Source organism: Saccostrea echinata, unplaced genomic scaffold, assembly GCF_033153115.1.
Source record: "Saccostrea echinata isolate AGI-Se365-2 ecotype Australia unplaced genomic scaffold, CSIRO_AGI_Sech_v1 ptg000009l, whole genome shotgun sequence".
NCBI lineage: Eukaryota > Metazoa > Mollusca > Bivalvia > Ostreida > Ostreidae > Saccostrea > Saccostrea echinata.
The window spans coordinates 47,749,066-47,767,829 of record NW_026889758.1 but is presented as its reverse complement, the minus strand read 5'-3'; the positions used below and the strand labels follow the sequence as shown (position 1 = coordinate 47,767,829).

The window sequence follows — 18,764 nt, the reverse complement described above, 5'->3', positions numbered from 1 at the left end:
AGCCCTGCCCAGCACCAGAACACTTGACCAAGTGGTACAGAATTTCACAAATGCCGTGAAAATATCCTTGCTTATTACAACTTTGTACACTGTTTGCCCAGGAGCAGAGCAGAAGATTTTCAAAAAATAATGCATTTTCACTAAAGATTCAACACAGCCCCACCCTAACACCAACATCCCTAACCAAGGGGACATGAAATACAACATTTTGGAAGAGGCTCCCTTGCTCATCATAAATTTGCACTTAGTTTTGTTTGCTTAATACCCAGGGGCAGAGAAGAAGATTTTCAAAGAAATAATGCATTTCCACTTTATAATCAATGGAGTCCCCTCCCCCCTCCTTCATAAGAGCTGCTGATCCTGGGGCCTCGAATTTCACAATTTTGGAAGAGGTTCCCTTGCTTATTATAACCATGCACTTAGTTTATCTCAAAAATACGCAGGAGCAAAGAGGATTTTCGGAGAATTTATGCATTTTCACTATTTAAATATCCGCTGACCCTGGGGCCACGAAATTCACAATTTTGGAGGAGGCACCAGTGCTTATCATAACCATGCAATCAGTTTGTTTTCTTAATACTCAGAAGCAGAGAAGAAGATTTTCAATGAAATAATGCATTTTCACAATATTATCAACAGAGCCCCCCCCCCTCCCCCCCCCCGAACCCCTGACCCTGGGGCAACCAATTTCTCAATTTTGGAAGAGTCACCTTTGCTCATCAAAACCCGACATGCACCTAGTTTGCCTGCCAAATATAAAGGGGTAGAAGATTTTTGAAGAATTTATGCATTTTTATTATATGATCATTAGAGCCCTAACTCCAGAACCCCTTACCCTGGAACCATGAATTTCACGATTTTGTTTGAGAACTCACTTCTTATTACAATCATGGCAACAGTTCAACTGCTTGATGTCCAAGAGAAAAGAAGAAGATTTTTAAAGATTGCATTATTTTTTTATGGTTTTAGTCCCCCCCCCTCCCTTTGGGGGTTGGGGAGGAGGGACCATGATATTCACAAATTTTGTTCCCCTTCACTCGTTGATGCTGTATGCCTAAATTGGTTGAAATTGGTTCAGCGGTTCCAAAGAAGAAGCTCAAAATTTTCGAATGACGGACGACGCACGACGACAGACAAAAAAACATATATCAATATATATATCATATAATATATATCATATAAATATATCATATATATCAATAGGTCATCTCAGTGACTCAGGTGACCTAAAAAGATAAACATAAGAGATAAATACAAGAGAAATGCACTGTCGTTTGCATACAATTCGTTTTCATACTAATTTACCTCAGTCGTTGTTTTGGGTTTTGTCTTGATGGAGTAGGAATATCAAAAGGAAAAACAAACAAAATGGAAATCGTGAAGTTTTGTAAACTGAAATTCATGGAATAGTTTTTGGCAAACCAATAAAATGAAATGATTTTTAATTTGTTTACCCCCCCCTCTCTCTCTCTTAACACTTATATACAGCAGTATGCATATTATGCCATAAAAAGTAGTAATTTTCTAACGGTGGGGACAGAAGTTGATGTGGAAAATATTTTGAATGTCGAAACGTTGTATAGCAGTTGTATAGTGGGTGCAAAAGCCCTCCAATCTCTTCCCACCGTAATATTTCTATTTTCATCAAACAGAAGATTGTTAAAATATAATTGTAATATATACAAGCAAGGAATATACTTATAACAACTATTCTATAGATAATTGTTCCTCATTCTATCTCAAATCACCCATACAGAAACTTGATATATATACTTAGTTCAACACTTGAAGTTATACCGGCCGTTTGCACTTTTATAAATTAAGAAATAAAAGGTCCACATCGGTGTAACATATTGAGTAAATTGCTTAAATTGTTTATAAACATTCATTGTTCTCTCTCTCTTTTTTATGATGGATTGTATTGCTTGACCCTTATGGGTGTATTATGCAATAAAGAAATTTTAAACAGGCTACCCCCCCCCCCCACCTTCCCCGCATGTACACACCCTCGCCCCGTGGGAAAAAAATCATCCAAAACTCTCTAAACCGAAAATAAAGAGATTGAGTATGAACTGATTTTAAATAGAGTAAAAAAAAATCATGTCGATGCATGCATTAATTAATTAATTAATTAGATGTCCTGAATGTATATATTCAATTAACACTTGATTAGCTATATTTTAATTGGGTAATTATAGGTATAATTATTTGAGAAATTATAATACAATCGATTAAGAAAACAAAGAAAACATATATTGATATCGTAAACATAATACATGCATGCCCCTGCAGACACGTTTTTTTTAAACTTTACATAGTATGTGAAATATATTGATCCGCACCTATGTTACTGTTTAACATTGTCATACGGGCAAGTTATTCTAATCACGTGATTCCATTAGTTTGTGTTGTTGTGAAGAACTCGGCCATCTTGGACTGCTATCTAAGAATGTGAAGGATAAAATGACTTCTGTCAGTGCATTACGAAGGGATTGGAAGAGATAATGTCTTTTGCATGGGATATGATGGACACTACAGTGTCTTGAAAGAAGCAGACGTGTTCATTGACTTCATTAACGATACAAATTTGAAGTGTTACAGGTTAGATGGCTGGCAAAGTCGCCAAGGCACACGTTACCAAATTCCCGGTCCATGAATTTAATAATGCCTCTTATTTAGAATCGAACCAACCAGGGGTCTGGACTATGGAACAGAATGAAGTTCTCAACCAGCTTAGAGAAGAGAGCTTCAAAAGACGAGTTGAAATACTCGAGCAACTGCTTATTACAGTCCGGAGAAATGGTGGCAGACTTCCCTACAATGACCCAAAAGCGATTTTCAATGGACTATCACTTGCTTTATCCGACACAAATTGGGACGTCAGACTGAAATGCATCCAGCTTATCAATGAAGTAATACCCCAGTTTGGAGATGACCTAGATACTTGCATGAATGTCATACTTGGCAAACTGATTCCAAACATAGGAGAGAGTAAAATCACTGTGAGGAGAGCTGTGATACAGACATTACATGTGTATATGAAATACACAAATAATGTACAGGTGTTGCTTAAAGCTATTGTTCAACATGGTTTGGAAAATGGTGATCCTCGTGTTCGAAAGGAGACTGTCATTTCATTGCCAATGCTGTTCACTCCAGAGTTCCAGAGAGAAAATTTCTTTGAAATCACACAGTCATTGGCAAAGAAGCTCCTGGATAACTCAGTGGAGGACAATATTCGTGAGTGTGCATTAACCACAATGGATAAAATCAAGAGTCTTGTGGGAGAGAGGGAGTTTGGTGTTTACATTCAGAAATTGTCAACTCCTCTAAGGCGGTATTATTGTCAACTAACTGGCATGGAAGTGGATTATTCTGAAGGTTACAGCTCAACTGCAAGTACTCCCCGCAATTCAAAACCTCCATTTTCAAAGTCTCCGAAGGTTGTTGATCAAGGTCCCCAAATCATGAATGGACCCCCAAACACAAGTCGAGCTCAGTATGTGGACTCATTTGAGTTTGGCATCATCCCTAGTCATGTTATGAAGCAGATTGGTGATCAGGAAAATTTCAAACTGCGTGCTCAAGGGGTAGAGGAGCTAAAGAACCTGGTGAAGGACTTGCAATCGAATGATGTGACAAGCAATCTTTTGCCACATATGATGCCTTTCATAAGTTTTTTAAGCAATTTGCTTGATGACTCAAACTTTAAAATTACAACAGTGACGTTAGAAATTCTTAATATATTAGTTGAAAAGTTGGGACAAAATGTGAAGCAGTACCTGAAACCATTGTCTTCAACTTTGGCAAAGCGCATGGGTGATAATAAAATTGTTGTTCGTCAGGCTGTGATGAGAGTTGCAATTAAAATGATGCAAAGCTATCAGCCCAAACCTGTACTAACTGTGATATTTGATAACATCCATCATAAAAATTCCAGAGTAAGACTTGACACTGTGAACATTATTATAGCAGCTCTCCTCACTTTCCCTAGCTATGACTTTGATCTTCCCAGAATTTGCCAAGTAGTAGCACCAGCCCTTTGTGACAACAAGAGGCAAGTGAGACAGGCAACATTGGAATGCTTATCTGTGATAGCCCAAGCCATGGGACAGGGTCGTCTGCAACCCCTGGTCCATGCAGTGGATGGGGTGGAACTGAGTGCTGAAGGGGAGGGGGTGATGGCAGCAGTCCAGGCTCGATTAGCAAGACGCCAACTCCCCAAACTGAACCATGAAGGATTAGTGGAATATGCGATGCCCATACCATCTTCAGCACAAAGTCGCACAGGGAACCATGTTCACGGAGCTGATGTAGACTGGGTCCTAGCTGTTGGAAATAGTGGATCAGCAAGGCACATTTCTAGGTCGGATACGCTGGAGATTGAATCGGTAACTTCATCCGCTAGGTCAACACCAGCAGTCAGTACCATTGAGAATGGAACTCCTGGCCCAAGCAGGCGATTTAAAAGTGCAAGCATGAGAAGCAACTTTCCTTGGGAGGATGAGAGAGATGCAAGAGAGAAAAGAAACCAGCAAGTAAGTAGAAAATAAAAAGCAATTCTTTATTTAACATTTTACTTCAATGTGAAAGAAGATGATTGGAGAAGGCAATATATACATCTCCATTTGATTCAGAGTTATTTGCCCAATCTAAAAATAGTTCATTTATTTATAGAGTATTTAACAGGTTATGTCCAATTGGGATAAAATAACTGTTTAGGATATAATTTCCCAAATGCTGTATAAATTTACGTGCAAAAAATATGTAAAAATTATATTTTTAGTATTTTTTTATCTGCATATGTACATTGTGATACATATACATTGAACATGTTGAATGCAACACCTTTTGGCAAGCAAGGTTTTATAACCCTACAGTTTGTGAGATTGATCCCCAAGAAGGTTTTTTTTTGTTATCTTCTGAGGGATCAATATCCTAAACAGTGAGATACAGATAAACTTTTTTACCAAAAGTTGGTGCTTTTATTGTATTTTATGTGGATGTACTATATTTATAGCTAAATAGATTTTCTATTTCTTTTGTACTAAAATTTTCTGTTTACCATGGGATATTATATCGCAAACAGGTTTTTATATCCCATTGGGGCAATTGTTCCCAACCTATTTTATGCTTGAAACTTCAATAAATTAAGATGGAATAGTAAGCCACCAAAAACTCTACTACAGTAGTCCAATTTGTTGATGAATTGGATAGAAAAGGCAAGTGCACTGGTGATTTTTTTTTTATCTAAAAAAAAAAAAGATGGCAAAGAAAACTGTTTTGTAGAGAAAAAGGAAGGAAATATATTTTTATGAGAAAAATTGAAAGTTGTTTAAATGATACTCTTGCTATGGGTACACAGAGTTTAATTATGATACAAAACTATATAAAGGACACTGTCTATTGCTGAACTGCATGCCTTTAGTTATACATGTACTGTAATTATTCCAATTAATGGTTTCACAGTATTATTGTGAATATTTTCTGCAACAAGAAACTTAGTACGCAGACTCCCAAAATCCAACCAAGGGTAAAAAAAGGGGGCGATGGGTTGCGTGCAAGTACAATATAATAAGAAAATCTTTGGTGTTTTTTTTTATGGGGTTCTTTATTAAAAAGTGAATTTTACATCATCAGGGTGATTGTGGCTTTTAGGTATCTGGATCACAGTTTAGCTCATATAAAATTGATAAACTTTGCTCCTAAAGGGAACAAGAAACCTTGTCATTAATCATTATTATAATTTACACTCGGATCCAAATTAAAATCATTATTTTTAATTTATATACTTTGAGACAATTTAAACATCTCTTAAAAAAAAAAAACAAAAACAAAACAAAACATAAAAAAATAAGCTGGAAAATTGTACTTGGGCATCTATAAATCAAAAGAATTTAAATTATATATATATATATATATATATATATATATATAAGTAAGAACAGCTTGAACCAAGTCATTCCATTATTGTAATATTTAAGTCAGTGTCAAGAGACACCTTGACATTGAGACATGACCTAAAGTAAGGACAATCTGAACAAGAATAATGGTGTTAGAAGTATGAAATCATTCTCTTTCGTGACTGAAATTCAGAGATAGAAGACTTAACATATAGGTCAGTGGCTACAATAATTCAGTAACCTTGACCATTTGACATATGAACTATTGACCTCGGTTCAGTGTGATGTCACACAATGTGAAGACATGAATAGATCAGTTGCAGGCTTGACAAACTTGTACAAATAATTGAGCAGACAGGTGGACAGAAAGTAGGAATCTCTATTTAATGATTTGAGTTTAATAAAAGTATAATTTATGCATAATTTTTATTTGCCACATATATCATTAAATTTAAGAGAATAGTCTGTTCTGGAGTTTTTAAAGCTTAAGTGGATGTAAAACATTTACAATATAAGCATAAAATTTCAGATGAAGAAGAGTGAAGTGGAGATTTGTAAATTGTGTACTATAAATAAGTATTTGCCATAAGCCTTGTAAGTAAATTTCTTTGTGTACACATGGTTAAAGGCCCTTCCAATTTTGGACAGTGTAGGATAACCTAGGTCACCAATCAAGTCAAACAAGTTTGGGAAGATTTAAAAGTGTTATTTTTTGGAACAATCAGACTTAAACATCATTTCTTCCAAAAGTATTAATGACAAGTGAAAGATTCGCTAGTTAACAGAGAATTTAAAGAATAACTTCTAAATATTACTAAGTGAGGGAAATGTACACTTTGACATTTCTGAGGTTTAAAAGAAATTGCTTTATTTTTTTTCTCAAATTATACCAGACTTTTCTACTCTTGATATGCTTTGAAATTCTTATGTGAGGAAAGGGTTTAGTATGTCTTTAAAAGGTAATCCAGAAAAGTTTCACACATACCTATTTTAAAAGTTTTGCCCTTACATTTGCAAATTCCTTAGACCTAGGGTATAGACAGGGGATTTTGAACAAGTTTTATTGATAATTCCTAGATAGAAACTGCATTAAATATGTGCTTATATTTCCATTAGCGGTACCATGTCAAGCCTTTATGTAAAGAAACATCCAGTTACATGTTTGCACCCATTAGAAAGGTCATTAAGATTGCAGTTGAGTTTAATGCTTAGAACTAATCAAGTATGCAGGCTCTTGAAGGAAAAAAAAGTTCATGTAAGCACACCGGCAAACTTTTCAATTGTTTTCTTATTTGATAATAGGGTTCAACATTCTGCAATATTATGATTAAGTAGCCAATCTGTCTTCAGTGTTTAGACCCTACGTCAGAGGAAAACCTAGGAGAGGTACAGGTGTGAGAGTGCCAAAACCTTGACTATTAAAGGAATAACATTGTCATGTCCCTGGCTATGTAAATTGTTTGAGTTCTGGGAAAAGTTAATTAAATGGTCCTCATTATCAGGAATTTAAACTCATCTATCATTTTCATTAAAAGTTTAATTAGATGTCAAATTTCAAGATGAACTACAGAATTTGAATTTATCATTCACTTTTTGATGAAATTTGTTGATAAGGCCCAAAGAAACAGAGTGAAATTCAATCAAATGAAGATTCACTTTGCTTGATTGGTTTGGAAGATCAATTTAACTTAACTTTGATGATTAAGTTATACTGATAAACATTTTGAGATTTTTCTTCCCAATAAACTTGTCAATCCATCTTTGTGGGATTTTTTTATTGCAGTGTAAGTAGGGACCAAGGAAAGATGGAAAACATGAGTTGTTTTAAATCTCCTCACAATAAAACTTTTTTTCATAACTTGGTAGGAACGCCTAAAATTATTTGAACAGTCTGCCTGCATAAGACCTTAAGATTATTAAATTTATAAATATTCACATAGCTTGTATGTACATGGTGCATTGTTGAAATGCATTCAACACCAAAACTATTGTGCTGATAGAAACTATAAAAGTTTGCCAGCTAAGAGTTCACGCAACAATTCCTTCTCCAAGAGGAAACCATTTATTCAAAGCAACATGAGAGATGAATTTGTTCGAATGTTCCTCAACTATTGGGGAATATTTAATAGAAAATGATGATGTGTTACTTGATTGATGAACACATAGATATCACTTTGTTTCAACTTTGGTATCTTTCAAACTTTAGAGTGGTCAGAAATTTCTGTTATCACAATTCATAACAATATTATGTCATGGCTTTTGTTCTGACATTAGAGGGGTGTTATGATTGATAAATATATATGTTTTTTTGAAGCCCATTGCTTCAGTATTACAAAATTTAGGAAAATCTTTCATTTTTTTTTTTTTGAAGCTGATTGCTTCAGTATTACAAAATTTAGGAAAATCTTTCAAAGTTTCTAGACCAGGTCCATTCTTAAGTAATTGTAAGCAGCCCTGACATCCATACTAGCATGGATGTTGCCTGTTACAACTTAAATTTTTTGAAAAGTGGACAAGATCAAAGTTTTTCCCTCTTACTCTACCAAATTTCCATGTATGACATGTTACGTCTTAGAATGCATTCTAACTGCTGATATGTATACATTTTAAACGAAAATGAAAAGCAGTACCGGTAATCATGATCATGAACTTTGCTAATGCATCTTTCAGAACATTCATTTGGTATGAGACTTTGTCTCTCTTATCTATAGAATTATAACATTTGTTGATGTATGACCTATCTAATCTTTGTTACCTATCTGAAATTTAAAAGCAAACTACCGGAAAATTCTTCAGGAATGTTATTTATTACATATGTAATTGTCTGTGAAATAAAACTAGGAAAAAGCATTCCAAATATTGGTTCTGGCACTCACTCTAATAGCTTAGATATTTTTTTGTAATCATTTATCAGTTGGGATGTCTACAAGACCTGCATTTTGCATTGCATCATCCTTCTTCCAGTGCATCTGTTTTGATGTATACATTGTTTAGCATCCAAGATTTTTTTCCTTTCTTTGTAAAAAATATAATTACGAAAAAGACTTGACCATCTCTTTTTGATCATTGAGAATTTTTTACTGTGGTACAGAAATCTTTCACTAATTAAAAGGATGGTTCATCCTTGGTAAAGATTAGCAAGACAGCAGCCCCTTTCAGCCCTTTATTTGGTTCATAGATATGGATCTCTTGAATAAACACTGGTCGCTGGTAGTTTATGGATAAAATGATTGCCTTATGCATAGTGTCTTTTGTGTAAGTGTTTGTTTTAGTCCATAAGGAATTTTTTAATGACAATTATCAATTTTAGAGGGCAAATAATTGTTATTCAAAGTAAGGTAAAAGTGGCTGGCTCAAGAGCTGTTCAGTATGTCCGTGTTCTATTGAACGTCTAGTGTTATAATGCATGCCAAGTACATAGTCTCTTTCCAAATTCTTATGTTTACTTGAGGTCAGCCCCAAATTCAAAAGACTTAAATTTATTGTACTAATCTGGACTTGGACACCTGCCCAGTATTCTTTACACATTTTACCGTCATGTTAAGTTCGTGAAATTTAAATGAATGAAATGTTTGTTTTAAGTTATATTGGTTTGAATACTTTTAGAATATTTGTGTGATAAAATAAAAAAGAATGTGTCTAACTTCCACAGACAGTATTCCTGTTTGTACATTTTTAAATTGTGTGTACTCTGGGCTAGACTGAATCAAGTGGAAGTAAATTTTAAGGAGAGTTAGTGCTATTAGTAGAAGTCTGGGCTCAACCGATTACTCGTAAATTTTACTCATTACATATCTAAATCCAAGGCTACATATATTCATCCACACCAGGATTTCTACTCTTTTTTTTCTCCATAATAATACAGTAAAATTATGATTTTTTTTTTTTTTTTTTTTTTTTTTTTTTTTTTTTGGAAACACAGTAGTCCATAAAAGTTAGTGACACCAGTATTTTAATAAATGCAAAGGGGCCTCACCTATCAGTAGTTTTTTTTTTTTAATGAAATAATAGAAACCATTTAACACGTCTATATAGAAAATGGTGAATCAATGTATAATTTTTGTACTGTTATTTCAACTTATTTGTATGAACAGTTGTAGAAGTACTTCATGCTGCCATGTGGAACATGCTTTTATGAACATTTTATGCCATTATGAACATTTTCTGAATCATATAGTATAAATTATAAACAACCAAAGGAGGTATCCTTAGCAGTGATAGTGTTTGAAATGAAGTAGTTTTAACTTTTACGTAAGTACACTCAGTGTTGGTGCCCTTCTGCACAGTGAAAAACATACCACAATATGACAAAATATTGTATTTACTGTCTAAAGGTGGCAGTGGTATTGATACACTTGGATCGGAACTAAAAGCCATAGGTTGTAATATTATACATTCATCATGTTCATGTAAATAAGTTGAATCTGATTTGTCAAGAAACATTTGTTAAAAAACACCATTGCCTTCTAAATGATAAAACCATGCCCTCCATCGAGATCGAACGTGGGAACGGTCAACACTGCTTTATGATAGGTGATATTCCAAAAAATTTTGACAGCACAGAATTAAAGCACACTCAGTTCACTGTTTTATTATTCGTATAAAACGTTCTGTAAAATATAATAATTAATAAATTTTGCATGTAGTTGAGGGTAACACTGAAAATTTTCACCCTAAGAAAACCATCGTGCACCTCAGTTGACAATGGTTTTCTTAGGGTGAAAATTTTCAATGTTACCCAAAACTAGATGTAATATTTATGTAAGACTTTATTGTAAGAGGACATGTATTTGTAATACTGAATGTTAACATTTAACATGCCAGATAAATTACACATTTAGAAACAGAAGCAATAAAAACATCGCCAGTCAATGCTAAAAATACTGAGTGACTAAAATGCTTCCTCTTTAATCCTGTGTTTCTGATTTCAGCTAGGTGTATTGGAAATTTTTTTTAAAAAATATCACTAAGAATAATATTTTAGAGTTATTTTAAAAACGTCTGACAGAATTTTGAAAGAATACAATTTTTTTCTTCCTTCTAATACTCAATCAGATAGATATTCCTTTTACAGGTACCATTTAATGTGAAAGGGTTAAAGGTTATTAGGTGGCACAGGGCTGGATTTAGCTTTGGCATAATTTTGGTTAAGGATTAATGCACATACAATTAATGTTCTACATTCATTTAAATGATTTAAAGATTGAGTTTTTAATAAATGTAAACTGTTAGTAAATAAGAGTTACCTCTCTTTTCTTTGGTTGTCTTTTCTCCATTCTCTATCCAGAGTTGTCTTCTGTCAACACCTCTGTCAACGCTCATGGTACAAGATTCTATTACAAGTTTTAAATGGTGAAAATTTGAAATCAAAATGATAATTAATTATTGTAATTATCGATAAAGATGATAATTTATCATCTACTTTAAATCTATCATCCCTCAAAACAATTTATTTTCCGATTTTTTAGGGAACTATTTTGCGGAGACAAAATTAAAAACTTACTTAAAAAATTCTTTTAAGGGGTAATAAATTAAAATAAATCATGTTTTCTGATAAGAAATATATTAATTAAATACAATTATTATTTAATCATTTACAAATTTTCCAAGAATCTTATATAACAAGCATTGACAGAGGTGCATGTGAGAACGTAGAGGGAACAACAACTCTGGATAGAGAGTGCCTTTTCTCAATCTGGGTTTAATTTCCTATTACAATTATTGTCATTTCTGTACCAATGGAGGCATCTTTTCAAGTTCTTTAATAAGCTTTATCTGTCAATTTAAAGGACACGTTAGTATTCATTTTGAAAATTAAGTCTTGAAAATTTGCACATTACCTAAGGCATCTGGCATATGTATTTTCCTCAGTTTAAACCACGGGTCTCAATCAGAATTATTTATTTTCTCTGAGAGTTTATCTACTCCATGTTGAGACTGAGATTTTTGTTGTAATAGTAATTTACATGATTTATAACCATTAATGTACATATAACAAGATGGTGATTTTGGACATTGAACTCTTTAAAATAGATTCGAAGAGGGTATAGAATTTTGTTCTTTGGGTTCTATTGACAGGTAGTGAGGTTAAAAATAATATCATTGGATTTGTGTCTTGAATTTCAATCCCTCTCAAAATCTGTATAGCATGAAATTTTGTCAATAATAATCATTGAGTTGTGAAGAGAATTTCTTAAGGACGGCTTCACTAGGACTCTTTCTATACTTTGCCCAAAGAAATCAGTGCGTTCAAAATGCACCATTTAATTTCAAACAAGTGAAAGACTATTGATCCATAGAGTTGTCCAAAGAATGCGGGTTTCTACAAGAGACCTGATAATTAGTGTGTGAAAGAGACGAGACGCGAGACACGCTCAGACTGAAGCAGAATTATGTTTTTCTGTGCGGAGTGACTTATGGTGGGAGATGGAATTATTTGCACATTAATGTTGTTTTAAGGATTAACAAAAAAGCAGGAGAGGGACTTTTAACAGTATTCTGATTATTCAAGTTTAAAGGATTAGCTCTCAATGGGTGTGATAGACTACGTGCCTGTTTTGACTAAATTTGTCAATCTGGGACCACCGGTGGGACATTTATTTGAGGTGAGGAAATGATAAAGATCTTCTTAAAGGTTTTGTTTGTTGACAACAACATGCATTGATGATATCTTAAGTTATGCAGTCTTAAGTAATTACTTGTGTAGAAAGCCATTTAACTAAGTGGATTCTGTTTAAGAATGTTGTTTAGTTGATTTATTCAAAAAACAAATTTTTGTGCTACAGACTGGGTTTTTCCAAAGGTATTGTGTAACTACCACTTAGACTTCTCTTATTTTCATAGACAACAGGAAAACCTAATTATCTTTCGTTTAATGTCAGTTTTGGCCCATTTCTTCCAATGCAGTATCGAAGTATCTGATTGATTTCTATCCTGCAAGGTATGCTAAATGTTTTTGCATTTATTATGGACTGGGCTTAAAGACATGAATGTTGGTGCACTTATTGATTCCTGGCTAGCCATTTCAATTTCTACATCTGTAATCAATGCAGTCGAAAACTTTTCTTCCTGTCTGAAATCGATACAACTCTATTTATGCAAATTGCTCATTTAATCACCTGCACATGAATTCATTGCAATTGAACATTGTCCCAGTAACTACTCAACCCTTATAACCACTCCCCAAATTATTTCAAACTACAGAAACCTGTAATGCCAATTAAATTGCTTATCCACTCAAATACAAGATAAAAAATAACTGTAATTTTATGGATTTTTCAGGCTAAATTAGAACTATATTGTACATTATGTATGTGCAATTCTATTGTTGTACTGTAGAATCATTTTAGTTTGTTGGGGCCTTTTTTGTGGAACTTGCCAGCTCATGGGAACATACTTTTATGGGCAGAAAACTTGTTATGAATATTTTATTTAAACAATTTTATTTTATTCACAAAATAAAAGAGATTGGCAGTATGCTCAGCCTATTTTAACCATCTCCCTAATGAATATCAATACCCATTAAGGTTATAAATTAATCCGTGAAAACTGAACCCTATGAATATAATGATTCTACTGTATATTTTGGCTATTCTACATTAGTTCTCTAGGAAAACCTAATGATTACCTACTAAGGTACTTCTAAATCTTGACCATCACTTCTTTGGTATGTGATCCCTCTTCCCCATCTCAGTTTTTAATTGCCTAGGGCATTTATTTGGGCAAACAAAGTATTGTAGAATTCAAACAATTGTTTAAACAACAAAAATTGATTTAGAGCACAAGAACTTCCTTCACATTACTAGTGGCTAAACTTGAGAATGTTCCTTACGGCTTTAAAAAGATGAATTGTTAGTCATTTGTAGCAATTTTTTGTAAGCTTTTAGAAAGAGGATAATGTGTCTCTCATGTAAAAAGGTGGTCTGGTACAAGGATGACCATAAATTTGCTCAAAATAGGAAGTAATTATAAAATGGCAAAGATCGATCAAATTTTAAAGATCAAAAATGGATGAAAAATGTGTAGTTTGATTGGATAAAGAGAGTATTATTTGCTTGCTCTGACCCCCCACCAGTGGTTTATCTCTTACAGTGAAAAGAAGCACTGCTGGGATAAAAGTAAAAAGTTCATAGTGATCAAACAATGGCCATCTACTCAAACGATAATGTTTGACTAAAGAGACTTCATGTGATTGTCAGAACCCAAAAAATGACAGTGAAGAACATTAATAAAATGAGCATTTCGGGAGGACTTGATTTGAAGTTGTCATGCAGAGCCCCACATAGTTCAGAGCAGTTCTTCTCAAGTAGTGGTGTGTTGATAAGTGTTGTCATTGCCATAGACACAATACTTAAGACGCACCACAAATATTGACCTGTTTCACTGTGGCTTGCTCTCCATTGCAAGAACTATTTTTGTACTTTTTAATACTTATATATGTACATACACATTTCGGACTGAACAGACTAGAGTGGGCAGGTCTGTGAATGACTGCATTTTGAAAAAAATTGGTCACTTAACCTTAAGTACATAAAAAAGCAATCTTTAATGTTTTTTACTTGAAATTAAAGACATAGTGATAATTGAAATCAACAACCTTTCTGTACTTATTCTAAAGGTGGTATACCTTAATAGAAAGTAATATTTGGATGCATTTAACGTCTGTTAAAGGTAGAAAAATATTTACCAATACTGTGTTAAGGATAATTAAAAAGCTTTTAATTGCTCAAGAAAATAGTGTGACTAAAGAGATTGTCCAAAGGGTTAAGAAAGAAAGTTGGGATAGGGTACTTCATTGAAAAATTGTTCAAAGTGTGTATAAGAACTTTAAATTTTTTTAATAACTTGATACAAATGTATTTGAATCAATGTCAAGACCAAATAATTAATGATATTTATATTATCAACAAAGTGATAAATTGCATCTGATTTTACAGGGAAGCATAAATGATGGGCCCCCAAAACCTATGCGAGCAACATGGGCAGGAGATGAATCAACTGAAGTCAACCATACACCCAAGCAGCGAAAGCCACCACAGCGCCGCATCACTGTGGTGGGCATCAATGCTGCGGAAGATCAGCAGTCACAGCAAGAATCAGGTAGGTGTCCTTTTTATTTGTATTAGAAGATTCTAAAAGGGAGAATGAACAGCATTTTTTATGCTCCTTAGGGGTGAAGATCGAAAGTAAGTTATTTCAGGTCTCGCTGGTTCTTTGTCCAAGTTTTTTTTCTCCTTCAAGTAAACAACTTTGAAAATTGATGTTTTTAATAAAGATTGCTTATGGTCAGAGAATGTGTTTTAATCCTAAATACTGATGGTCATAACTAATATAAGCTCGAGTTCAGAAGGATAAGAAATGTGAAATGATTTTGTAATGGACAAATCGAATGTCATTTGGACAAATTAAATTCATGCTCACAAAGACTGGAAGTGTAAAATCTAGTAAGGTCTGACACTTCTTGATAGAAAAGTCTTAAAGGTTACACTCAACACAAAAATCAGATGTATTCTGACCTGAATCAAGGTCATTTGGACAAGATCAAATAAGTCACACTGATGAGCAGTGTAAAAATCTTGATCAGTACATAACATTGTAGTAAAAAGAAAAGTGTTTAACCACAGACTTGGCACAAAGGTAGGTATGTAATCCTCAAGATGGTATTTTAGACAAGGACAATGTCAATTTTTTCCCCATTACACAAGGAAAAGGTTAAATTTCTTCCAATGAATCGCAACTGGACCCCGCTTGGTGATCATGATGTTTAAGATTCATAAAACAACTTCTTCCAGCATCAAGCCATTGAAAGTTATAGCAGTGTGTGACACAAATATTTAAAAAAAAAAAAATGCTCTGTGTATAAATAAGTAGATTATTCCTAATATGGATCTGTTCTAAATTGCTTTTTTTATCATTCAGGATCATACAAGCAAATGCATCTGAACAAGCTGAAGAAGAATTACGGCAGCACAGGAAAAATCAACACAAGTACCATTGGTGGACTAGATTTAGCCGAAGTAGAAAGAGGTACTATAGGCCTTTTATTGTATCATATAGATATCCTTAAAAGACATAATCCGAGTACCAGGGTTTATTTGAGAAAAAAAAATACGATTGAAGAAGACAGAACTAGCATGTATTCTGTAGAATATAATTATCTTAACAGCAAACATTGAATAAACAGTATCCATTATTAATAGTTCCACTTTTGCTGGGAATGTGGGTACTTGTGTGTGGGTTGATTAATGGTCCTAAATGTCAACATGCTCTCTAAATGTAGCGTGACAGTAGGGTTTCTCTGACATCAGACTTGTTTTCATCTGACATCAATGTATAATAACTGAAGAGTTTCCTGTCTGTTTAATAAACAGTACTTCAATTATACAAGTCCTTAGAGTGTGTGTGCAAATACAGACATAATATGTACCATTCACCTTTTCTCCCCACCCTTTTATGGACAGGGTATATCTCTATGATCAACTCAGAGGGTGAAAACCTCATTCTGATTAATATTTCACACCTCATGTTGAGATTTATTCTGCAAGTAGCCTCTCAGGGATCATTATCAGCAACAGTATCAGGATTAATCAGATAGGCTCTAACATCCCTTAATTTTCTTAATGTCCAAGCTGATGAATATTTGAACTGGTCATATGATGCATACCCCAGTAGTGGGGTAGTATTTATACTTACCTGTAAAAATAAATCAATAAGCTTCGATATTGTCCCAGACTGTTTACAAAGCAGCAGTCAATTACTGATGTCGGCTAGCAAAGGGATAACTGGAAATACATCCAGCATCCTGAAACTTTTATCAGAATGACTTTTGGGAATGTAATGGGAATGTTGTGTTCAATTTCTGCAGGTATGGTAAGAATTGGTGAAGATATACTATTATATCACATTCTTGTTTTTAACTGTCAAAAACTTTTTGGTAACTGTTTTTTCTATAGCTAAGACTAAAAAAGCAGTTGATAGACCACCAGTTAAACCCTTTTTAGAGCTTCGTTCTTCAGAGAGTGAGTAAAAGAAGCACATTTGGGAGTACGGAACTCTGTGTATTTATATACTGTTAGATGCCACAACTATGTTACATTTTTTTTTTTACTGTATATGTAGCTTGCATAAAAGTTCTAGATGTAGGCAATTTGTAGAAATGTATAATCATAGAGAATGAGCATAATTGTCAATTAAACATAGCGTAAATTGAGTAAATTACAAATATCTATAGCCAAAAAGAAGAGATGACTTAATTGTTTTGCATTTGGTTAGAGAAAAATCGCACTTCTCTACTTATTTGAATTTTATAGATTTTGCATAAGAAAGTTATGTATACATTCTTGACTCTTCACTGGCTTCAGTCTATATTTGACAATTACAGGGATTTGATTTTTAAAACCCACCCATTTATTGTGCGACCCTGTGTGCCGTCCCTCAAAACAAATATTAAATGTCCTGATGTTGATTGTGGATGTATGATTTTGTTATTCAAATTATAGCATTTATTTATGAAGACGTGTTGAAGTGGGCTTCATGCATTCATTTCAATATTTGAATATTATGAAGTAGAACCCCTTTCGGATTTTTATACCAGCAATATGCTTAAGCCATGAAGAAAAAAAAAAACTATTGCATAACTCAAGTATTAGCTACCTTAGAGAATCTTGAGGAGTATTTTTGAACATATTGATATTAAATTTTACTGATTTTAAGGCAAGAAATACTAATTGAATTCCACTCCAAGTACAAATTGATTTCAACTGATAGTAGAATATTTATGTCACATAAAAAAAAAGAATATGAGAAATTACAGGATAGATCTGTAGATGTGCAATATGACATTGTTAGTGAGTTGTGTTTTAGAGCTCTTAAATATTATTAAAGTATGTGAATTTTGTTGAAGCTAGGTCTTAAATGTTAATTTGATTAAATGGTAATGCAATGTAATATTGAGATTTATTTGTTGGCGTAGGAATATGATCTGGCAATGTTTGTTTATAAAATTCATTCAGTCACACACAGACAATGTACCTTTTATATCCTAACTAATTATGATTTAAACTTCACTAATTTCAAAATTAATATTGTATGATTATAAACTTGTCAAACAAGCACATTCAAAACATTTTCATATAAATAGCATTTTATTTATCACAACCAACTTATTAATACATGTAGTACTTGTTAACAACAGATTAGAACTGTATTAATTACTAACGACACTAATTCTAATTGTTTGTAGCTGATGTTGGATCTCCTAACTTCTCTAACGAGGATTCTTGGAGAGGTATATTTCATGTTGTGAACATGTTTAAGTGCCCCTGATCGTGATAAATCTATGTATTTGCGTTATTCAAGTGTGTTTGTTAAAAAATTTGGAGATAAAATACTCTTGGTCTATTATTGTTAAGACTTTGTTAGAATGCAGGAATTTGATTGTAAATTTCTTCATTTGGCCTTATGTCAGAAAAGAATTTTGTCAGGTGGAAAAGCTAATCTGTGGATCATCTTTAAATTTAAATTAGAAAAGAATGTATTAAAAGATTTAAAGCAGAATAAAGGCATCTTTCAGAATGCCTTTAGCAAAATTTGTGTCAGTTTATTCCTTGGATTCAATTTGAATACATTATGTGAAATGATTTTCACATATCTGTGTCAAAGGAACTTGCCGTAATAGGCAGACAGTTTTTGCCTTTAATATTTCTGGGGGGAAAAACTATTGAGGACAGGATTTGATGACTTCTCTTTTGTAATCAGAACATTTAAAAGATAGAAATAGCTGAATGGATGTCATTAACATAATTTAATCATTTAAATTATATCAAGAATAATTACAAACTATAGGTATGGATATGAAAAAAA

The 18,764-nt window shown here is 33.4% G+C and overlaps 1 protein-coding gene across 5 annotated transcripts in view; it reads left to right on the top strand.

The window, feature by feature from the left end:
- Window positions 1-2,390: 2,390 nt before the first annotated feature.
- The window catches only part of LOC133182940 (TOG array regulator of axonemal microtubules protein 1-like), a 30,916-nt gene continuing 14,542 nt past the window's right edge, over window positions 2,391-18,764 (top strand). For 3 of the 5 annotated variants that reach the window (XM_061317825.1, XM_061317827.1, XM_061317824.1), the window contains exons 1-5: window positions 2,391-4,538; window positions 14,840-15,002; window positions 15,822-15,929; window positions 16,856-16,921; window positions 18,145-18,189. In XM_061317825.1, coding sequence (XP_061173809.1) covers window positions 2,607-4,538; window positions 14,840-15,002; window positions 15,822-15,929; window positions 16,856-16,921; window positions 18,145-18,189 — 2,314 coding nt within the window. In that variant the 5' untranslated portion in view covers window positions 2,391-2,606. The remainder of the gene's footprint in view (window positions 4,539-14,839; window positions 15,003-15,821; window positions 15,930-16,855; window positions 16,922-18,144; window positions 18,190-18,764) is intronic. The other 2 variants (XM_061317826.1, XM_061317828.1) reach the window with 2 other exon arrangements.